The 20,502-nt window shown below is 40.6% G+C and overlaps 1 protein-coding gene across 4 annotated transcripts; it reads right to left on the bottom strand.

The window, feature by feature from the left end:
• Positions 1 to 11,829: 11,829 nt before the first annotated feature.
• LOC130195318 (centrosomal protein of 170 kDa protein B-like) lies at positions 11,830 to 17,551 on the bottom strand. 4 transcript variants are annotated; one of them, XM_056416779.1, is made up of 9 exons: positions 15,387 to 17,550; positions 15,220 to 15,275; positions 15,064 to 15,135; positions 14,086 to 14,886; positions 13,776 to 13,919; positions 13,612 to 13,679; positions 13,079 to 13,169; positions 12,946 to 12,997; positions 11,830 to 12,823 (listed from the first exon to the last, which is right to left on the bottom strand). In XM_056416779.1, exons 1-9 carry the CDS (start codon positions 15,730 to 15,732, stop codon positions 12,684 to 12,686), a joined length of 1,770 nt encoding a protein of 589 aa, XP_056272754.1. In that variant the 5' UTR covers positions 15,733 to 17,550; the 3' UTR covers positions 11,830 to 12,683. The 4 variants fall into 4 exon arrangements, with proteins under 4 accessions (XP_056272754.1, XP_056272753.1, XP_056272751.1 ...); XM_056416778.1 differs by having other exon boundaries at positions 15,064 to 15,275; positions 15,387 to 17,551; XM_056416776.1 differs by having other exon boundaries at positions 15,220 to 17,550.
• Between the last annotated feature and the right edge of the window lie 2,951 nt (positions 17,552 to 20,502).

The raw sequence follows: 20,502 nt of genomic DNA, 5'->3' as shown, positions 1-20,502 counted from the left end.
GACAGCTTTATGGATTCCCTCCGTAACCCTCCTTTGAGCTACCCTTCGACCAGCTGTTAATCAAAACAAGATCTTCCCTTCAACCACTACCAGTAATCAATTTGCTCAACAGAAAGAAAATCATCAATCAGTAAAAGAGAAGTGGTTCGCAGCTGGTAGAGAGAGAGTTGGCAAGTCACACTTCAAGAATAAGGATAGGCCATGATCAAAATTGGTCTGATACTTAGTCAACACAGCTTGTTTCTGCCGCCCATGGTGGAGCTCAACTAAAATATTGGTATCAAGGGTTGCATTTGTATTTTTATTTAAAGTGTGCTAAGATAACAGACAGACACAGGGTTGTTTTTGACTGGATAAGCTGCGGTGGAAATGAGTCTTTACATGATTTAAATGCTTTTAACTCAAAGTTTTAGAGGCATCATTTCAGAAATGCACATAAAATGAACAACAAACTGCCAAAAATAAAGGTCCCTGCTTCCCACATGAGTTTGATATGTTTCCAGACCATTATGAATGTACTCATGCTCTCATCCGGGGTCATCAGCTCCTAATGTATTTTTGTTTTCTTTTTGAAAAGATGAATCATACTCTCTCCGGGTTTTCTGTTTATATTGTCAGCACAATGGATGTCTACTACTGTACTGGATACGTGAATCTATTGTGCCTTTGAGCAAAATATAATTACATTAAGTAAAATGTTGTTATTCTATTATTGCCAGGCATTCCACAATGACATCAAATGCTGCGGCAGTGTGTGTAGTACCGCAGGCTTTTTGGCACAGATCGGCTCTGCTCGTCTTATTATTTGATCAAATAAGCAGAGTGTATTGTAGGGTGCCGTCTCTAATATTCTCTCTTATTCTATTCTAATATTCTCTCTTATTCTTTTCTAATATTCTCTCTTATTCTACAGCCTAGCCCTCTTACTCACACATGCACATGCTCACCTCATTCTGTTCAAAAGAAAAAGGTATTTTAGGCGTATTGTAAGTTAGATTCCATTCAACAGAGTGATTTGAATAGCTTGGCTAATATTTCTTTTGATGATCAGACGCACAGAGGGACCTGCTATCCATTCATTGGAGTCATATTATTGGAGTAATGGATTGCATTAATTCTACCATTCATCCACTGAGCTCAATGTTTTTTTTAAATATTCCATCCAGCTAAATTTCCTATATCTTTAGAGGTTTTAATGATTGAGAATCAAAAAATTCAGGCAACAAAAAGTTACTGGTGAAGGGTTTGGTCAGATAAACATGTTGATGTAAATCCAAGAAATATTTAACTATAAGTTACAATAAATTAATTTATAGAACTGCAATTAAATTAATGGAGGCATGCAAGGTGTCGAAGATGGCGCATCACTGGTTTGCCATGCTGTATTTTTTTTCAGGTTTGACTTTTTATAAATGCCCATTCCTGCAGGTGCAGAAATAGTAATAACAGTAAAGTGGCATCATGAGAGGAGAGGCATGATTTTGATCCATTATAAAGATCTCATTCCTAACTATTCAGCCCCTCCCTCCCTCCTCATTGAACCCTCCTCGTGGAGTGTGTAAAAGTATATACATTTGAGAAGGGGCGTGTCGGAATACTATGCGGGTGTAAATGCGGATATGGGTGGTTGTGTGTGTGTAGGCATTTGTAGATGTAGATGTTCATCTATTCGGAGATTGGCATTTGTACTCGCTGTGGGCTGGACTATGGATACTGATACTACTGTTTTGATTATATGCGGTTTGTTTTGTTGTGTTTATTTATTTAAATGTCATGAATTGCTCTGGTTAGTTGAAAATGCTAAATCTAAAGTTTAAAAAAAATGCAAATTAAGACCTCATTGCATTTCTGGACTATGGATACTGATACTACTGTTTTGATTATATGCGGTTTGTTTTGTTGTGTTTATTTATTTAAATGTCAAGAATTGCTCTGGTTAGTTGAAAATGCTAAATATAAAGTTTAAAAAAAATACAAATTAAGACCTCATTGCATTTCCTCTGACCCTTCACCTGCAGCTGTCCCTCTGACGCCGGCGACAAGTTTCACCATCGCTTTCCTTTCGAAGAAGGACCCTCCTTTGAAACCTACAGCCTAAAACAGCCACATTCATTGATATCTGGAGACAATAATACGCTGTACTTCTACAATTCAACAGTCCCATTTCGAAAAGTTAAATCAAAACCTTCCAACCAATCAATTTGAATAAATCCTTTTCAGCCATGGAATTATCAGATTTAGCAAATATTCCGCTTCTCTTTAATTAAAGCCATTTTTTATTCTTATATTACTGTTCTCTGTAACTTTTAAAACACTTGAAGTATTGGTTGGTTGAGGTAATTCATTTATATATGCCTCTCAATCACTTACTCCTTAACCTCTTGCCTTCTTTGTTCCAACCTTCTGTACTGTAGGTCCTGGAACACATTTTATTGGTATCCCCTATCTATGTCACAATTTTTTTTAAACAACATCACAGTGTTTCTCTCATGGGCTTTGCTCTACAAACATAAATGTGTCAAATACACATGGGAGTTTACTGACAGCCATATCAGTGAAACCTGAAATATAGCCATGTAGATAAGCACATCTCAGGCAATTCCCAAAGTGGGGAGTGGGTGTAATGAGAGCAATATGGTGATAAAAGGTGCGATAAGGCCTATGAAGCAGACATCAATAAGGCGGTTTTCGGTTTCTCCTGCCTCGAGACATGAACTGGCAGACAACATGACACCCACCAGTGTCTTTTAAGAGAATGATGGACAATATTACATCTCATGTCCCATTCACTCTAATGGTGCTATTAATCTCCAACAGGCCTTGAACAAATTCTGACCCGGCGTACACTCAAAAAAAAGGTCAAATTGCAAATGTGTTCACTTCATGAAAATATTGGTTTGTATCATACAAATTGATTGTTGATTTCAGACAGACAGGTTAACCAATGTTAAGAAGCTGGCTTTTAACTTTTGATCTTAAAAGGTAAGCTATCACACAACCCATTTCCTGTTTATCATTGGAGCTTCTTGTGTGGTGCGATAATTACATGACATGTCATCTAGCAGACGCTTTTATCCAAAGCGACTTACAATATGTGCATCAACCAAGACTACAAACTCAGAATAACAAGAAACCAGAAAGTAACATTTCTTCTAGAAAGTCAAACTAAAAAAGTACCATAAGTAAGTGCCATTTAAATGCCAATGAAGTGCTAATCTTTTTTTTTTTATCCAGATATAGTCGGAAAATATGTGTTTTTAGTTTCCGGCGGAAGATGTAGAGACTAATTTCCGTGGGGAGCTCATTCCACCACTGAGGAGCCAGGACAGCAAACAATATTGATTTTGTCGAGCGATTAGCTCGAAGTGAAGGAGTCGCAAGTCTAAAAAACACTGAACGATAATACTTAACACTGCCGGATCTCACCTGCAGTATGAGGTTGCATTGCTGGATGCATGATGAGGTTCGTGCTGTGGTGAAAGGTAATGGATTTGGCGAATAAAAAAAAAAGCACAGAATTCTACCTCCCATTGTAACAGCCCGAACATGGCAGCTGATGAACCAGTTCTAAAAGCTCCGGCTTCACGAATATGGAGCCTGACATAACTGTGGATAACCACCCGTCACCTGCTATTTACATCGGGCTTCACGTTCAGAGACCAGGGATGCTACACGACCTTAATGTCTCACGTCTCACACAACGCACTGTCGTCTGCAAAAGAGGCAATTCTGTTCCTGTGGTGACGGTTAAGCCGGGTACGCGTACACAATGTGTCAAACACACATCCCGTCCCCTAACACTGCTCGAGCGTGACACCTTTGGGGCTTTGCTGAAGCAAATGCATCGTCTGAGAGAAGAGATCAGAACTTGTCTGTTATATGTCTATCACCAGTGTCTTCCTCGCCTTTTTCTGGGAGGAGTGCAACAGGGAGTGGAAGCTGATGTGTCAGGAAATCCAAATCAACACCCTAAATGAGGGGAGGGGGGGAAATATTGCAAATTAAATTCACCTGTCAATCCACATGTGTGTGATCCTGTCTCACCGTCAGTCGACATCAAGATTTCTCACGCCGTTATTTGAACAGTCGAAAGCGGCACGCTGATTGTATTAACACGCGTTCGTCTGCCTTCAGACATTTTTAAATAGCGAAGAGATATAAGGATGCCACAAAATATGTGATTGCATCCACATTTGTTTTCGAATTGTAAAAGAGCTTATTGTAAACTTATTTTGACATCTTTATCTGCATTTAAGTCACACCTCTGCTCCTCAGACGATGCCGACTTCCTTCCTTTGGAAGACCCCGGTGTCCCATGTGACACACACAACTCTATAGGTTTACACAATCAATACAACCCTTTGTATCCTACATTCACTATGTCATCCTCTGTTCCCTTTACGGTACAGTCATCCACATAAAATAGGGAGAATGACAAGTGGCGCATAATTCCAACACCAACGCGCCTCCGTTTTGCCGATATAAAGTCGACTCCTTCTCCTCTGTCTTTGACGGAAGGCCATCAAATATTAATGTCACAACAGCGGTCCGGGGGGCGCACCTTTATTTGACGTGGGCTGTCAGCCTTCTTATAATCTTCCTGGGTTTTGTCTCATTTGCGTGTCCCTATCGAGGTGCCTGTAATCTCTTTCATTATTAATCTCACAGAGCAGAAATGTCACGCCGGCAGCCTCGGCGCTCACTCGGCATCATTTCATTCTTGTTTGCCAGCCCCTCCCTCTCTCGCCCCAGTGAAGCCGCCCGCCGCCGCATGCTTTCCCTAAAGAATCGAGACAGAGCATTTGCATTGAGATCGACAGTCTTCTCCACGCCACACGCCCCTCTTATCGTTCCCTTAATGGATCACGACAGCCATTGTGCCTTGCATCCGTGTGTGTGAGCGTGTGTGTGAAGACACCTTCGGAGCGCCTCGAGGACGTTTCCTCAGCTGATTTTACCCTCTTGTTTCATGTCCTACTTCATGCTCCCCTCTCTCTCTCTCTCTGTCTTTTGCAGATCCCCATCTTTTGCAGAGTCTCGTGAGCTTCGATGTGACATCACAGGGTTGCGTACCTGGCCGGGACCCCCCGTTGGCGTGAATACAGAGGTAGCTCGGCTGTTTCTGTGTGGTTTTTGTGTTATTTATCTGGGAATTACGGATTGAGGCTGAGAAAAACTGGAGCAGAAGGCGATTGATGGATAAACTAGGAATGATACTGGGAGCCTAGTTTTAGTCTCCATTCTTTTTATCATTATGTATTTCAACATATCGTATACGTGTATTTGGATGTTAATGTAAACAGCTGCACTAATCAATATTAAAGTCCCAGCTAAACGGAAATTAGCATCTTTTGCTATTTGATCAGTCACAAGAGAAATAACTTTGGATTTGGATATTAGTTCATTTTGTACAACTTTAGGGACCTGATTTAAATAGCTATTCTTGTGTTCGTACACATTAACACTATTTGCCTAAAAATAAAGTATTCACGTACAGACCTCTGTTTCCTAATGTGAGTGATGGTGTGATGAGTTTATGGTAGAAAATTTTTAATTCCCAACTTTGGCTACGACAAAAATGATCTTCAAAGCTTGTTTTTCAAATTGATTGATGGATAGATCTTAAGATAGTATTGGTTGAAATGTGTTGGTACTAGATTACATAAAAAAACTATATTTGTGTTTCACAGGAAGCTAAGATGATTGGAATTTGAAAATGACAAAGAAAATGCTTTTTTTTAATTAATTGTTCAATAGGTGCACAACATGATTGGGATGTGATCTAAAAAGGGTAAAAAAGGCATGTTTTTAATTTGTATCTCACCTTTAACAATGGCTCAAATGACTATGCCAAAGGCGTCAGGGCTACAGATGAAAAATAGCCTCTTGGCTAACTCTGGCACATTTACTGCAATGTTTTTATCAATGTGCACTGTCCCTTATTAAATAAACCATTTAAAAAAAAAAAAGCCACAGAGAACTGGCCACCGAACATTACGGCTCCCTCAGCTTTGCCTCAGGCTTTCGACATATTTCACCTTTCTGTGTTATTTTCACGGCCCTCTACAGTATTGTTTGTTTCACTCTCACAACTATCAATTTCCAATGGCAGCTGTTTTTAGTGAAAAAGTCCTCAACACCCACAGTGTGCTACTGGACCAGCAGACAATCTCAGCGACCAGTCAGTGGACACAGGAAAGGAATTGATGCAGAGCCAGCTACTTTTCTCAGGAGATGGTTGGGATCATAGTAGAGCTAGAAGAAGAGTGAATGGTGGACTTAGATTGTATTCAGAGGCCAGTAACACACAGCTGTGAAGGGACGCTAAATCCAGTGTGTGCTGGATTTGTGAATAGGTAAATTTTTCCGAAGATATAACTTTCTAAAGGGACAATATGTCAATGTCAATCACGGCATGTCCCATTTCCCTAAGAAGGGTTTAAAAAAAGGAAATATTTCAAAAATTACTCAATTTTCTACTTCAAATTTCTGATACCAATGTGTGTGTGTGTCCATGGTCCCTGCAAACGTGCAATGTATGGAGCTCATCGTGTCTTTTTCCAATTACATGCCAGCTGTGCTTGTGTGGTTGGCCTAAATCGGCCTTGAGATGAAAGTATGACAACACAGCTGTCAAAGGTATGAACCGAGATGTAAGATTAAGACAGCAAGCCCGCCTGAAGCTCCTGGAGGGGCTGCAGTCTGAGGTTGAGCATGGCGCTGAGCGGACACGTGTGTACCACAGAGACCTCGGCAGTTCGGGGGGCCTGTATATGAGCACTCACCAGCTGTTCTTGCTTATACGCCAACTTCTCTTTGTTTGCCGACAGGCAGCTGCATGTGGGATGGGAAAAGGCACCTGTCAGAATTATACATGGGGCCTCAGAAGCTCCACAAACAACCTCACAGCAGATGGAGAATGCGGGAAATTGTGGCCCTTGTGTGTTTTCGAATCTCCTTTTGAAATTTGAAAATGTATTGTGAACACACAGCATTGGCATGGGAAATTAAGTGTGCAGAGAGGCTCAATTAGGTTAATCCTTAGAGTCAATCATCTGTTACTAAGTATATTGATTCTACTGTGAGCAATGACTGTTACGCAACAACTTCCCCCAGATCATTTTGTTTTAATATGTCCAGTGCCCACTCTTACCCCAAAGAGGACTTCTCTCTGCCACTGAAAACACCCTCAAACATTATGTTATGAGCACAACAAGTGACGGAAATATGTTTTCCCTCATATAAAAATACAATATTTGAATGATAATTAAATAGCATGGATGGTTCGAAGGACAGTGAGAGTAGAACATGGGTTTAATTTCCTGTATTATGTCAATGAGAATATTTGACGCTGGTATCTTTCAGCTCACATTTTTCTTTATTTAACCAAGTCATGAATACCACATCAGGTGACCATCTACTGCAGTCACGTCTGACGTGTTTCATTTGTAAATATTAATTTATTCGTGTGTCTCAGTGCTACACGCTGTTGCTTACTGGTGTACATCCACACGCTGTTCATGCTGTCCCATATACAGCTGTTTGTTTCTCTCAGCCAGTCTTCAGCCTTCAGCCTCCCCCTGTGTGGTGTCTTATTAACCCTACTATCTCCTCTGCATGTATATTCCCTATCTCAATGATATGTGTGCTGCAGTGCTCAGTCTGACAATCTCTGGGGAATTCCATCTTCTCCGCCCCCAGTCTCTGAATGCTGCTGGCTTGATATTGGGAGTAATGCACAGAACATATCCTGCACCTCCAAATGAAACTGTCTTGACATTCCTACTTTATTTATTTGAATTCATATCGACAGGTCCGTTCTTGACTGACAGTTTCTTTTAATGTGCTTTAGCATTTCAAATCCAGTTAAATGCAGGATGCAGATCAGATTTGAACCAACCAAAATGGGGTAATTTGTGCACTTAGCTTATAATTTGTTGGAGCAAATTATTAACACATGCCCACAATTTAATAAATTATTTTTTAAGCACGGTCCTTGATTAAACATCATATTTAAAAAATGATTTCAACCACGAGTTGATTTTTTTCTCAATGCATTAATTAATTATGTTTATAATTAGCCTACTATTGTGTTGAATAAATGCATGATTAAATATGCTTTTTTTAAAAGGTATATTGCATCAGGATTTGGTAATCAAGCATTACTTCAGATTAAAAGCTCAGGGGAGGAGTTATTAAGACATTGCCTGCTGACGAGGCTCGTGATGCTAAATGCAAACGTACCAAACAGTACACAACGATAATCAGCACTCCCATCAACATGCAGATTTGAGTGATGTTACACACTTAGAAGCGCTCCAACACTCAGAGAGATTGTGTTTACTCTCTAATTTTCATATGAAATTCAATTCAATTTGCAAGTTTTATAAGTGTACGCATACACACAATAACGTGTAGCATGTGCAAATTGATGCTTAGTTTCCACTAAATGGTTTATAAACCAGTCACCATGAGAAATACCAGCGGAGCTTTAATGGAATTAACTTGTGGTTTGTAACCTGCATTTAAAATTAAAGTAAATTCATTCTATTCCTACTTTACATCATAATTATCTAAACTGGGCTTCTTCAATTGACCCATTGGCCACATCCGGTTCCCAGTTGCCCAGCACACATGAATCCCAATTAGGACAAAATATGTAAGCTACAGAGAGTTTCACATTCCCAGTACCAATCGGGCAGGATTTATTGATCTGATAACGACAACGCCAATCATGTACAACAAAACATGTTCTCACGGGACGCAGTTCTGACCCCTTTGTAGCCAAATCAGTCACAAGTAGCAAAGTGTTCTACAATATGTGCGTCATTAGCTATATGCATTCAGCTTTTAATATTGCATTTAATTTTTTTAATTGTTTAAACAAACACGGCAGAGTACAAGTTATCCATTACTATCGTCTATTACTGAATTAATTTTCAGATATTGTAAAGAATCTGCTTTCATGCATATTTAACACACAACTACGGTGCTTTTCATGTGCACCTCACAGCTCAATAATAGCACATATACACATTTGGACTTGTTTGGGTTTTTTACAGATAAATAAGCCTTGCATGGAGCAGTGATAATGAACTTCTCGTAAATACGTGCTCCTCATGTTGTTATTCAATCTCTGTGAGAATGATACACACAAACTACTCTGTGGGAAGGACTTATTACAACCCCATTATCCCATTAGAAGCCTCTGAACTGGGTTTGTTGACAGTGGATGAAAGAGAAATATTAAAGGCCCTCGTGAAAAGGTCTGACAGTATTTTAACTGACTGCAAGACAGCCGAACGAACCCCTTACAACAAGGAATAAGCGAGGGAATGAAAACATGCTGCACTTAATGAATGTACTGAAATTGTCTGAAATAATGAGCCTTTTGATGAGGGTATACGCGCAATCATTTGTTGTCAGCCGCGGCTCTCAGACAGAGGCACTATTCAAAGATATCATCATTTCATTCAACCTGTCGATTCATATTCAGAAAACCCAAGAGGCGAAAAGAGCAGGGGACACGTGTCTGAAGTAGAATATGGAACGCCATTGTCTGTAAGGAGCCAATCTTTTCCAAATACATTCGCTGTCAAATTACTCCGATAGCAGGATGTAATGAGACAGATAGGCAGTGCAATAAAGCTCAGACAATAACCAAGTCACATCTGACATAAAGGTAGGTATGCGTAAGTAAATATGGTAATATGAGGGATTTGATCATCTGAAACCCGCACGACAACAAACTCTCTCTGCTTTGATATCTGTGTGCATTGGGAGAGCCATAATGCATCAGATAAGACGTGCAAAGCATCGGCCGCTAGCGGTAATGCTTTGAAAGGTAGCGCTGGTGATTCCACTGTGGGCCTTCGCAGATGCTCTGCTCCTCTCCGTCCCCGCGAAGCCTCCAGAAATACGAGCAGATAATGAAAATAAATGGCCGGGCCTGTGCGACTTGATTGCCAGAGCCGCTTTCATCAATACATCTAATAAAAGAGTCACACCTCCGAGTGGGGCAGAATGGACCCGTGATATAGAGGCAATGAAGAATTTTTTTTGTTTTTATTATCTCATCTGCAACACAGGTCTAGTCCTGTTTTCAGATGCGGCGAAGTAGTCCTCCAGGACTGGAGTGAAGCAGCTCAACAGGAATTGTGCTCAGTTGATTGAGTTATACCATTTGAAAACATTCCGTCCCACATTTAACCTCTCAACTGCAGTAAAGAGATAGCAATGGTTTGTTTTTGTTTTTAATTCATATGCAGAAGCAGACCTTAATACATATTCATTGGGTTATTTTAAGTTGTGTGGTAACGTAAATCAAGTGCTTCAGGACTTTGATTGGAAAAAAACGTTTCTTGGGTGTTTACAGGTGGAGAGTCTGCTTCTTTGGCCTCGGACAGAGATCTTACTTCAATGAAACGTAAAGGTTGGATTAGCTCTTTCCATGGAAAGCCCATTCACACACTCTTACCTCCGAAAGCACAATCTAAATGCAAATTGCTCGTTGGTTTGGTTGCACCTCTCTCCTCGGGCATTAAGTGGTGGACTGAATGGGTTTAAGGTTGTTTTATTGCAGAGAGCAGTAATTGGAGTCTTACACCTGTTGTTCTGGCATGTCAGCCAAGTGGGGAGGATCATGGACCCCTTCTTATGTGGTGCAAGAGATCATTGGTGTGATCTACCAATACGAGGAGAGCACAGCTGGCTGGGATGCAATTATTAGCTCGAAGTCTTCTTGGGCAGAATATTTCGGAATCTTTATGCTGTAAAAAAAAAAGTAATTAAATGCCCACACTATTGTAAGCCTTGTTACCGCATGCCATGTGGTGGACATCGTTATATTTTGGATATATGAATTATACCGGCAAGATATATAATTGTAGTGTGACTGGCCTCAAATGGACAACCTGCTCCGCCCATGAGGATGTTCAGGCCCTCATTACGTTAAATGCTGACAGAAATGTCAAACTGTCTGCAAAAAACAACTGGATTGTATAACTGAATTCGTAATTCTCTCACCAGATATAATAATTGGGAATAGTGGTGATATAGAGGTCCACTTCTCATTATTATTCCTGCATTCAGTAAAAGAAAGCAAGTGAGTCAGTCTGTCATCATCGTGAAACCAATATTACATTTAAAAGTATATATTAAAATAAAAAATAAAATGGAAAATAGACAAATTAATTAAAAACCAAATAAATTAAAAACACAACTAAACTAGGGGAACCAAAGTTCTGCATAAAAAGACTAGATCACTTCAAAGCTGTTCTATAAAAAACTTTACTCATCATGGGCAAAAGGGGAGGAGCTTGAGCACCACTAGGGCTCTATCTGTGCACGTGCCTGGTGGTCACCAACCTTTTTGAGCCCAAGATCCCTGACCTCCGCCTTCATGACCAGCGAGATCTCCCTATTGAGGCGTTGAGAGAAAACGACGGTCCAGACTGGACTTACAGCTTGAGGCTTTTTATTTGGTCTAATTGTAATTTTGGTCCAGCGTTCAAATTGATGTGACCATTAACACAGAATTTAAGTGCAATATAAAAAGTGAGATATTTGTTCACCGCACACAATATGAACTGACTGAAGGTGATGTTGCACAACACTTTTCTGGATTGTATCCACATGGTTATGATCCTCAAAACAATGACGTAATAAGACGACTTAGAATTAAGATTGCTATACCATTTTAACATTTCTTAACAATTACATTATACTATCTGGATTCTCTCTCCAAACAAATATTTACAAAAATACTTCCAATCAGTTTTGTATAACATATTAAATAAAAATTGGATCACAACAAGATTGCATGAAATTTCAGTTTTTATTTCAGTTCAGTTCAAAAATATGTTTATATACACAGATCAGACACTTCTGCTTAAAAAAGTAGAACAATAAGTCACATTGTTGTAAGAAACAACAACAAATCAAGAACTTCAAAATGTGGTTATTCACAAATTTGATTGAGTTCACTTTTAAATTTGTGATATTACATGACAAACTGTTTTAAATATCAGCAAGCGATCAGCAAGGCCTACATCTTAAAATTTACGACAATATTTGGAATATCAGTTATGAATCTTGTAACTGCTTTCCAAATGAAGTTAACTATATATACATATATATATATATAAATAATACTATATATATATATATATCTAGTATTTAGTAGATTTTCCTGAGATGATTATTCTAGGGCAGGTTTTCAAATAAACCAAGTAAATACAATGAGCTTATTAAATCAGCAATGTTGCTCATGTCATTGGCAAAAAAAGGAATCAACCTCTAACATAAAGAGAATCAAGTAGCTTGGAGGCCTGTCCAACGTGAGGTTTATTGAAGTATTTTGGTACTTCCTTAAAAATTCACCTCATGTGTTGGCCTCCCACTGAGCGCACGTAGTGCAGGCTTCACTGTGAGTTACACCGCTGTGTGTGTGCGTGCGTGCGTGTGTGTGTGAGGTGTGTGCTGCTCAGAGTGCATTTGTGTGTATGTTTGGGTGTACGAGAGGCTTCACATCTGTTGACAGTCTCACTTCCCCTCCTTTTACTTTCATTGTGTGAACAATGGTCCGACACCTGCATTTGAAGAGTGACGGCAGATTTTCAGCCCGGGTGGAACCGTTTTTGTCCCATTTCAGACCAAATATCCGGCTCTTAGATCGTCTGGTGTCACGGCCCTCTTGACACCCTCACTGGGCCTCGGGGCTGCCGCCCCGTTTGGAGACAGGGTGGAACTCCAGATGAGGAGGAGACCACAGAGGCCTTAGAGTTGTCAAGCTGCCCACTGGGCTCCAAGACCGTGTTGAAGACTGTGGGGGGGGAATAACATGAAAAAGGGTTTTAGATGATTAATTGGCTTCATGACACAAATGTACTATAAAGATTATTTATGACGTATTGTTAATAGCAGGGTCAGGTTGACTCGACTCACCCTCAAGTTGTCGTTGAACCCTCTTGAGTTCTTTCAAGATAGTTGTGATTTCCTGAAATACAGATGACCAACTTATTTCAACATTCAACGAGCATTCATTTAACTTCAATATTGACAAACACAAGACACCAACCTTGTTGGCGGTTTTGATAACAGGAGCATTGTCAGAGTTAATCTTGACCTCAAATTCTTCCCAGATATCCATTCTGTCCTGGAAAAGGATCCTGCATGCACAACACCCAAACACACTTGTTACAACGTTTGCTTCTTACTGTTCTCCTTTACAGGGACAAGCGACACTTTAGGATTTAGAATATATTTAGTCTGTAAAACTGAGAGCTGGGCTCTCTTATGATTGTGGTTACTTAGCTGAACTAAATCAATACTAAATTAAATGTTTCTTCTTCGACATCTTGTGATTTTTGGGGGTTGTAAAAAAACAACAAACTGTGGTTCATCTCACAATGGAAACATTTAAACACCAAGGGTTTTATCTGCATCTAATCTGTTCAGAAGATTACATCTCCGTCCCATATGGTCAGCTTTGACTGATGAGTTACTCTAGTTTCATAAGATTATTGGCTCAGTATTGTCAGACAGGATCAATGGCTGTTCATCAATCGCAGCCTAAGCTTGGGAACAAAAGATGTTCAAGTGACAGCTTACTTAATCTTTTCAGAGATGGCGATGATGATCTGTGACACTGGACTCAGCATCAGATTGTCCGCAAAGACCTGAAGGAACAAAAGAAGTATTTTATAATGACCCCCCGCGGAGCTAGCATCACAAAGGATTGTAAAAACAAATGAGATGACGCATTGGTGTGAGACCTCATCTCGGATCTGAGCTCGCGTTAGTGTTCTGTTGGCGCTGGTGTTCTGTTCGTGGTCACTCTGGTCGGGTTCCCTTGAAGATATAGAGCCAGGTGGGACCCTCCGGTAGTTCAATCCAGCTTCTGGGAGACGATGAACCAGCTGCAACACAATCAGACTCAAGTTTTACCGTAAAAGAGAGACGGGTGGTCGGTTCGCTCTGTTATAAATATACCATTATAAATAGGCATATAAAAGGTAAATAAAAAAAATTAAACAAAGACATTTTCTATTATTTGCGAATTTACAATCCTCTAATTTGACCTACCGTCTCAGCGTCAGTGGGCGCCTCAGTAGATGTTTTCATACTCTTTTCATCCTCCATGTTGTTTTCATCAACTGGCAAAGATCTCCTCTTCCCATGGACAGAACTAGGAGACTCCTCTGTAAATACAGTGTCCTCTAACAGCTTATCCACGTGGAACCCTTTTCCAGCGGCTCTCTGAGGACTCATGTCCAGCGTTTCTGACACATCTTCGTAGCTTCCAAGCTCTTCGTTATAGATATTGCTCAGATCATCGTCAAAACTGCTCAGTTTATTCGTAACATTGACAGTAGCCTCGGTTTTTGTTAAATGGTCTGAATTGGGGTTCAAGTCCTGTGTGGAAGAGGGGCATTGAGGTGGCTCATCCGTTTGTCCCAAAATGCAGCATGTCTGAGTTTCATTCATTACCATGCTTACATCGTGCTCCGGCTCTTCCAAGATGGTTTCAAGTGTTGGCTTCTTCACAGCAGAGTAAACTAAAGCTGGAGCTTGCTTTTCAGTATCCACATCGGGCTTCTGTCTTTTCACTTGGTGCGGGAAGTCATTTGTGTCTTCAGTTTTTTGAGGGGAAAGTGCAGTAAGAGCCGCTGCTCTGGTGATCACAGGGTTAGCCATGGGGCCACTTGTCTCATTTAGGGGGGTTTTAAATCCTAGGTCCAAAGCATCTGCTGATAAAGATCGGTCTCTCCGCTGAAGATGGGTCTTCTCCGCTGAGAGAGGAAGATTCCTGTTTTCATGGCTGGCGTCATCAGCTGAGAACCTCACTGTTTTCTCTCTGCAGTCGTCTTCATTATCAAAATTGACCTGAAGGAGACAACGGGGGAAAATGTATCACACTTTTCTGGGAAAGCAGGTTAACATTATAATTTCAGAATTTAAACATTCTGTCCCCGTCACCTTGAAGGCTGCCCTCTGCTCATTGACCTCCCTGCTTGGCCCGGCCTCCTCCACCCGCTCCTCCACCTCAACCCGCTCCTCCACCTCCTCCAAACACTCATCCCGCACCTCCACACACTGCTCTACTCCCTGGCTGCCAGCTGCATCTTCCTTCATCTGAGAAAAAAAAGAAAAGAGTATGATTAATATTAATTGGAAAACTGGCATGATGCTGTTCAACTTCCATCCAGCTGCACTCACCTCTTTGGCCACCTTCTGGTCTTGGCAGAGTTTTCTTCGCAGAACCTCAATTTTCACAAACGTGTCCTGGAGCTCCGCCCTCACAGCCACGCCTTCTGTTCTGTGGCAGACCAGCCCCGAGTCAACGTCAGCGACCCCCTGTATGTCCTCGTTATGGTTTACCTCCAGGTCAAAACCTGAGTTCATGGCTATCTGAGGGTTTGTGGCCCTCAGATAGCCAAGAAGCTTCACCGTCACCGCCCTCTTGACAGTGACTACTTCCATGGCCATCCGGGTTCGGGTCAGCTCCGGGTGGCCTTCCTGGAGGTGCTTGTCCAGTCTTGAGCTGTGATATTTGCAGCCCACGACTGGACAAGGGGTGCACCGGATATTGACCCGCCCGGATGCCATGTTAAGAAGTAGTTTTCTTTCTTTCACATTCTTTATCAAATGCGCCCTCCTGAGATGCTGCGACAAGGCTTTGTATGTCTGAAGGCACATCGGACAAATTGATGAATTGATTGTTCCATTCATTTCTGAAAGAAGAAGAAAATAAACATCTTAACTCAAACAAGTAGGAAATTATTTCACATATAAAACATTTTAATTTAAAAACTGAAAGAAGAAGAAAATAAACATCTTAAAGCAACACTATGTAACTTTTCACTTTTGGCGCCCCCTTCAGGTTTTTAGGTATTTAGGTTTCGATTTCAGTGTCGTAAATACCCAGTGACGATAGATGCAGCCTCGCATACACTTGTATTGAGTTGGGATCATGTGTTGTCCTGTATTATAATATTATTATTATTATTTGTACGTGTCACGGGTTATAAAAGGTGACGAGGGGGAGGTGACGCGAGGGTTTTTTAGTTTGGAGCGCGCTGACCGACGGCGGACTCAGAACGGCAGCAACCGGCGACTTTCTATTTTGGATTCATACCAACGGGCGGGATCACTAATAGAAGAGTACGTGTGATCGAATACAATATTGTTGACAACACCAAAAAGCTACATAAAAAAGCTACCCTTATGAGCTGCGAGCGTGGAGTGGCACTATATGACATTGCGTAATCACTGCCAGAAAGCAGGTCGAGTACATCCGCCGGATATACCGGGCGGCTCCAGAATCTTACATAGCGGAGTTATTTCCCCACAGACCCCAGATGGCAATAGCGGAGACGCAAATCGTCATATTAAAAGTCATTGTAGCGGCACAAATTTTTTCAAGCTATTATTTTAAGGTCCAAAAGTTACATAGTGTTGCTTTAACTTAAACAAGTAGGAAATTATTTCACATATAAAACATTTTAATTTAAAAACTGAAAGAAGAAGAAAATAAACATCTTAACTTAAACAAGTAGGAAATTATTTCACATATAAAACATTTTAATTTAAAAACTGATTTAAAAATTATTTAGCTGAATTGGAATTAGCAATAACTAGCCGAAGAAGCTCCGTGGAGCTCCCTCGTGTGTTTTTAGAAATGTGCATTTTTCTGGCTGTGTCCGAAAAAAACGCCGTTTTTCAACGATTTATTTCTAGTTGTTCCGTAACTCATTTAAAGAAGAAGGAACACCACCGAAATGTACAGGTTCAACAGGAAAATTATTTTACTTTTTAAAGTTGGAACAGGAACATTATTTAACTATTTAAAGTTAGAAAATACAGAACTACAAACCCAGGCTCCGTTTTTGTGAAACTAACTATTAATTAAGTAAGCACAACAACAAAAAACATTTAGTACCGTAGTAAATAAGCACATACCTTATTTATAAACATTAAAAGAACAAATGAAGAGAGCATTTCGCCTTACCTGCTTTCTTCTTGTAATTCAGACGAAAGTGAAAACAAGAGAGAGGGGCAACCAGGAGGTGGGGGAGGGGTGTGAAATTAAGATGGGTTGTACCATGCGAGGAAGTTCACCCCTCCCAAATAATAGAGTTGGTTCGGTCCTTAGCCGTCTTTTCCAAAAAGTTCTCTTAGCTACGGATAGCTGGGTCGGCCCGACCGCAACGATACGCGTCAGGGAGGATGGACGGGAGGAAGAGGGCAGGAGGGGCTGAAAAAGCCAGGTTGAAAAAAAGAAAGGCATTGGAGGAGGATGCTGCCAAATGTGCCAAGCTGACAGATTTATTTTCAAGAGGACAAACACAAGTGGCAACTGGTAAAGAGAGACAAAGGCCTAATGATTAGCAACATAACTATTCGGCTAACGTTGTAGCCTTGATTAATATCATTGGAGCGTTGTCAACCTATTCCCAAGCAAAATATTAAATTGAATTAAAATATTAGCCTTTTTATATCACCCAAAATATGGCGATCCATAGACTTTGCAAATATTAATCAAATATTGATATTAGGGCTGCAACAACGAATCGATAAAAATCGATTATTAAAATAGTTGGCAACGAATTTCATTATCGATTCGTTGTGTCGCGCGATTATTACGGCGCTCAATAAGTCACGGAGTATAAACAAAGTTGAGTTGAGCGCAGAGCGGCGCAGGAGAAACAAGAGCGGAGGGAGAGACGGAACGCTGCGTTGTGAGAGCCAATCAGCGCTGAGCTGCTCCGCTGTTGATGAATCTAATTGGCTGCTGCTGCTCACGTGGCGCTGGATGCGCCTACGGGTGATGTCATGACCCCAGACACCAGGGCGCTACATGTCACGACGTGTGTGGCATTTCCACAAGAGTATAACGTAGAGAACATGGTAATTTATTCCGTGGCGGATGGCTGAAAATATTTTTCCATGGAGAAAGGCAAGGAGATAAGCCACGCCCCCTCACCGTATTAGGCGTTTAACCCATAAATAGCCAACTCAGGAGAGTAAAGCTGTCAGTCTGTTTGTGACAGGGTTCATACACATGACCAATGAACAGGGTTCATCCACATGACCAGTGAACAGGGTTCATACTGCTGACCAGTGGATCTCCCGGACCTTTCCATGACTTTAAACCAAATTTCCATGATTAAACATTTTGTGAAAACTCTGTGTATACATGAACAAGTGAGAAGATGTAGTATTTAAAATAACAATGAGAATTCCAAAGCATACCGTATATATACCGTGTAAATTAACATTTGAATAAAACAAATTTGCATTACTTTTCCAAACATTTGGGGATTTTATTTTTTTCAATTACTTTTCTAGGCCTGCTAATAGCCATTTAAAAATTCCATGACTTTTTCAGGTTTTCCATGACCGTACGGACCCTGTTTTGAATAAAGGGTTGAAAATTAGTGTTTTTTTTTTAAAATCCGATTAATCGATTAATCGATAAAATAATCAACAGATTAATCGATTATCAAAATAATCGTTAGTTGCAGCCCTAATTGATATATACTATTGATATTGATTTTGAAGTATGCAGTAATATGACTCTTAATTTTTCTTTGTAGCTTCGGAGCAGCAGATAAGACAGTCTCCTGCTGAAAATGACGAGCCCGACATTTGCAATGAGGAGGCCATGACCACAGGGACAGGTAGAGAGGATAACAGTGGACACTATTTGAATTAAAGTTATATATTCTAAGAAAGAGCAGTATATGACAGTACTTGATGAACCAATATGCATTGTTTACTCAGAAGTGGGTGTAGTAAAGGAGTAAATCACCACTATATAATACTCATGCAGAAAAATAATGACTATGACAATGACGGCCCCCATGAGGTCTCACTCCAACAAATCTGGCCTACTGCCTAATCTGAGTCTGACACCCCTGCTACTCCCTTCTGCCTTTTTTAATGTTGTGCATATTTTTTGTTAACTTCTCATTTTAAGTGGATTATTATTGTTGTATTTAACCTTTTCATTATTTGTTGTACCATGGTATTAATAAAAGAACTACAGGATAGTAAGAGTTGAACTGTTGCTTCATTTATCCAATTTCCACTACCATGAAAAAAGTGGGCTGGTCTTGAGCCTGAAATTCCCGGGCTGAAAAGTGGCCCCACTCCGGCCCTGTCAGCTCGTCACCACGAAACACATGGATAATGGGAAGGATAACCCAAACCATACCGGACTCCAGGGGAACTGTACGCAGAGTGAAGCTGCAGACTCAAACCAGCACGCTGGAGAGACCTGTCAACAAGCTGTGTTTACTGCAAGAAGCAACGTGAACACAAGAAGACCAGTTGATGAAGAAATTTAAAAAAAAGACTGTTAAACAAGACTTAGATTAGCAGTGATTATGAAGATTTGTTTAGTTTGATACTTGACTCAGTTGTTGGCTCTTTGAATGTAAGTTATTTGGTAATGGTGTAATCTTTAAGCTTAACCATTAGGGGCCGGATATGTAAGAGCCACAAGTGTGTTTTTAGTAAATTTAAGTTTCAGAATTGTTTATAATTTAATATTTAAAATTATGCTCACGGTAGAGGAATTATAAATTAAATCCATTGAAAGATCTTTATGTTAATGACTGACGCTCGGGCCAGGCTATTTAATGACGTCATTACGGCAACAGGTGTAAGAACAGAGCCACATTAGACATGAGATATATAGTTTTTTTTACCGTAAGACCATGAGATCGTTTTGAACGTTTATTATTGTGTATACTTTGTCAGCGTTTTTTGCTGTTTAAAATAAAATCGAAAGAAAAGGAAATGAACGGTCTCCTGTCATGCGCGTGAGAGGAAACTCACTGTGTCTGCAGCTCTTTAGCGGATTCAGAAAACAACAACGATGGAACGCCGCTACATTAGTAAAAAAACTACTCTCTTCTCTCTCTCTCTTTTCTCTTCTCTCTTTCTCTCTTCTCTCTCTCTCTCTCTATTCTCTATTCTCTAAACATAACTTACGTCAGTAAACAGCTGGGCAAGGCTCTGAAATCACGGATTTCGTGAGTTTTTGTTTGTTTATTTTTTTAGGAAACGTCGGACCAGTCGTGACGTCATGTTTTCAGCAGCGCTAATGTTGTGGTCGATTTATCACAAAACAACGTCAGGGGATGATGGATGATTCACTCTTGCCTGTCTTCAAAACTTGAGAGCCCTGTGTTTGTCTGGTGCTGCGGGTCAGAGGAGAAGGAGGTGCAGCCGTTTAGTGGCGCGTAGAGCACTGCGCGGAGGAGGAAGTGGAGGAGGAGGAGGAGGAGGAGGGAGGGGCGCGGCGGGGGGAAGAAGGGGGGGGGGGTCTCGTGAGCGTCGCGGAGCATGTCGGGGCGAAATTCTCACAAGAACTCAAATAAATGCCCCGTCGGATATTAAAACACATTTGGGGGGGACTTGATGGCAGAGAGAGTAACTTTTATTCTTAAATACGGATAAATGAAAAAAGTGGGCTCCAGCAAAAAGGGCACT

The sequence above is a fragment of the Pseudoliparis swirei genome, chromosome 6, assembly GCF_029220125.1.
Source record: "Pseudoliparis swirei isolate HS2019 ecotype Mariana Trench chromosome 6, NWPU_hadal_v1, whole genome shotgun sequence".
NCBI classification, from domain to species: domain Eukaryota; kingdom Metazoa; phylum Chordata; class Actinopteri; order Perciformes; family Liparidae; genus Pseudoliparis; species Pseudoliparis swirei.
The sequence above is the reverse complement of the archived record's forward strand: the minus strand, read 5'-3'. Positions and strand labels throughout refer to the sequence as shown.

Coding starts and splice junctions, on each gene's coding strand:
- LOC130195318 (XM_056416775.1), bottom strand. CDS start 15,732: ATGAATGGAACAATCAATTCATCAATTTGTCCGATGTGCCTTCAGACA. Junction 13,920..14,085: donor CGCCCACTGACGCTGAGACG/GTAGGTCAAATT, acceptor ATTGTGTTGCAG/CTGGTTCATCGTCTCCCAGA. Junction 13,170..13,611: donor GCCATCTCTGAAAAGATTAA/GTAAGCTGTCAC, acceptor TTGTGCATGCAG/GATCCTTTTCCAGGACAGAA.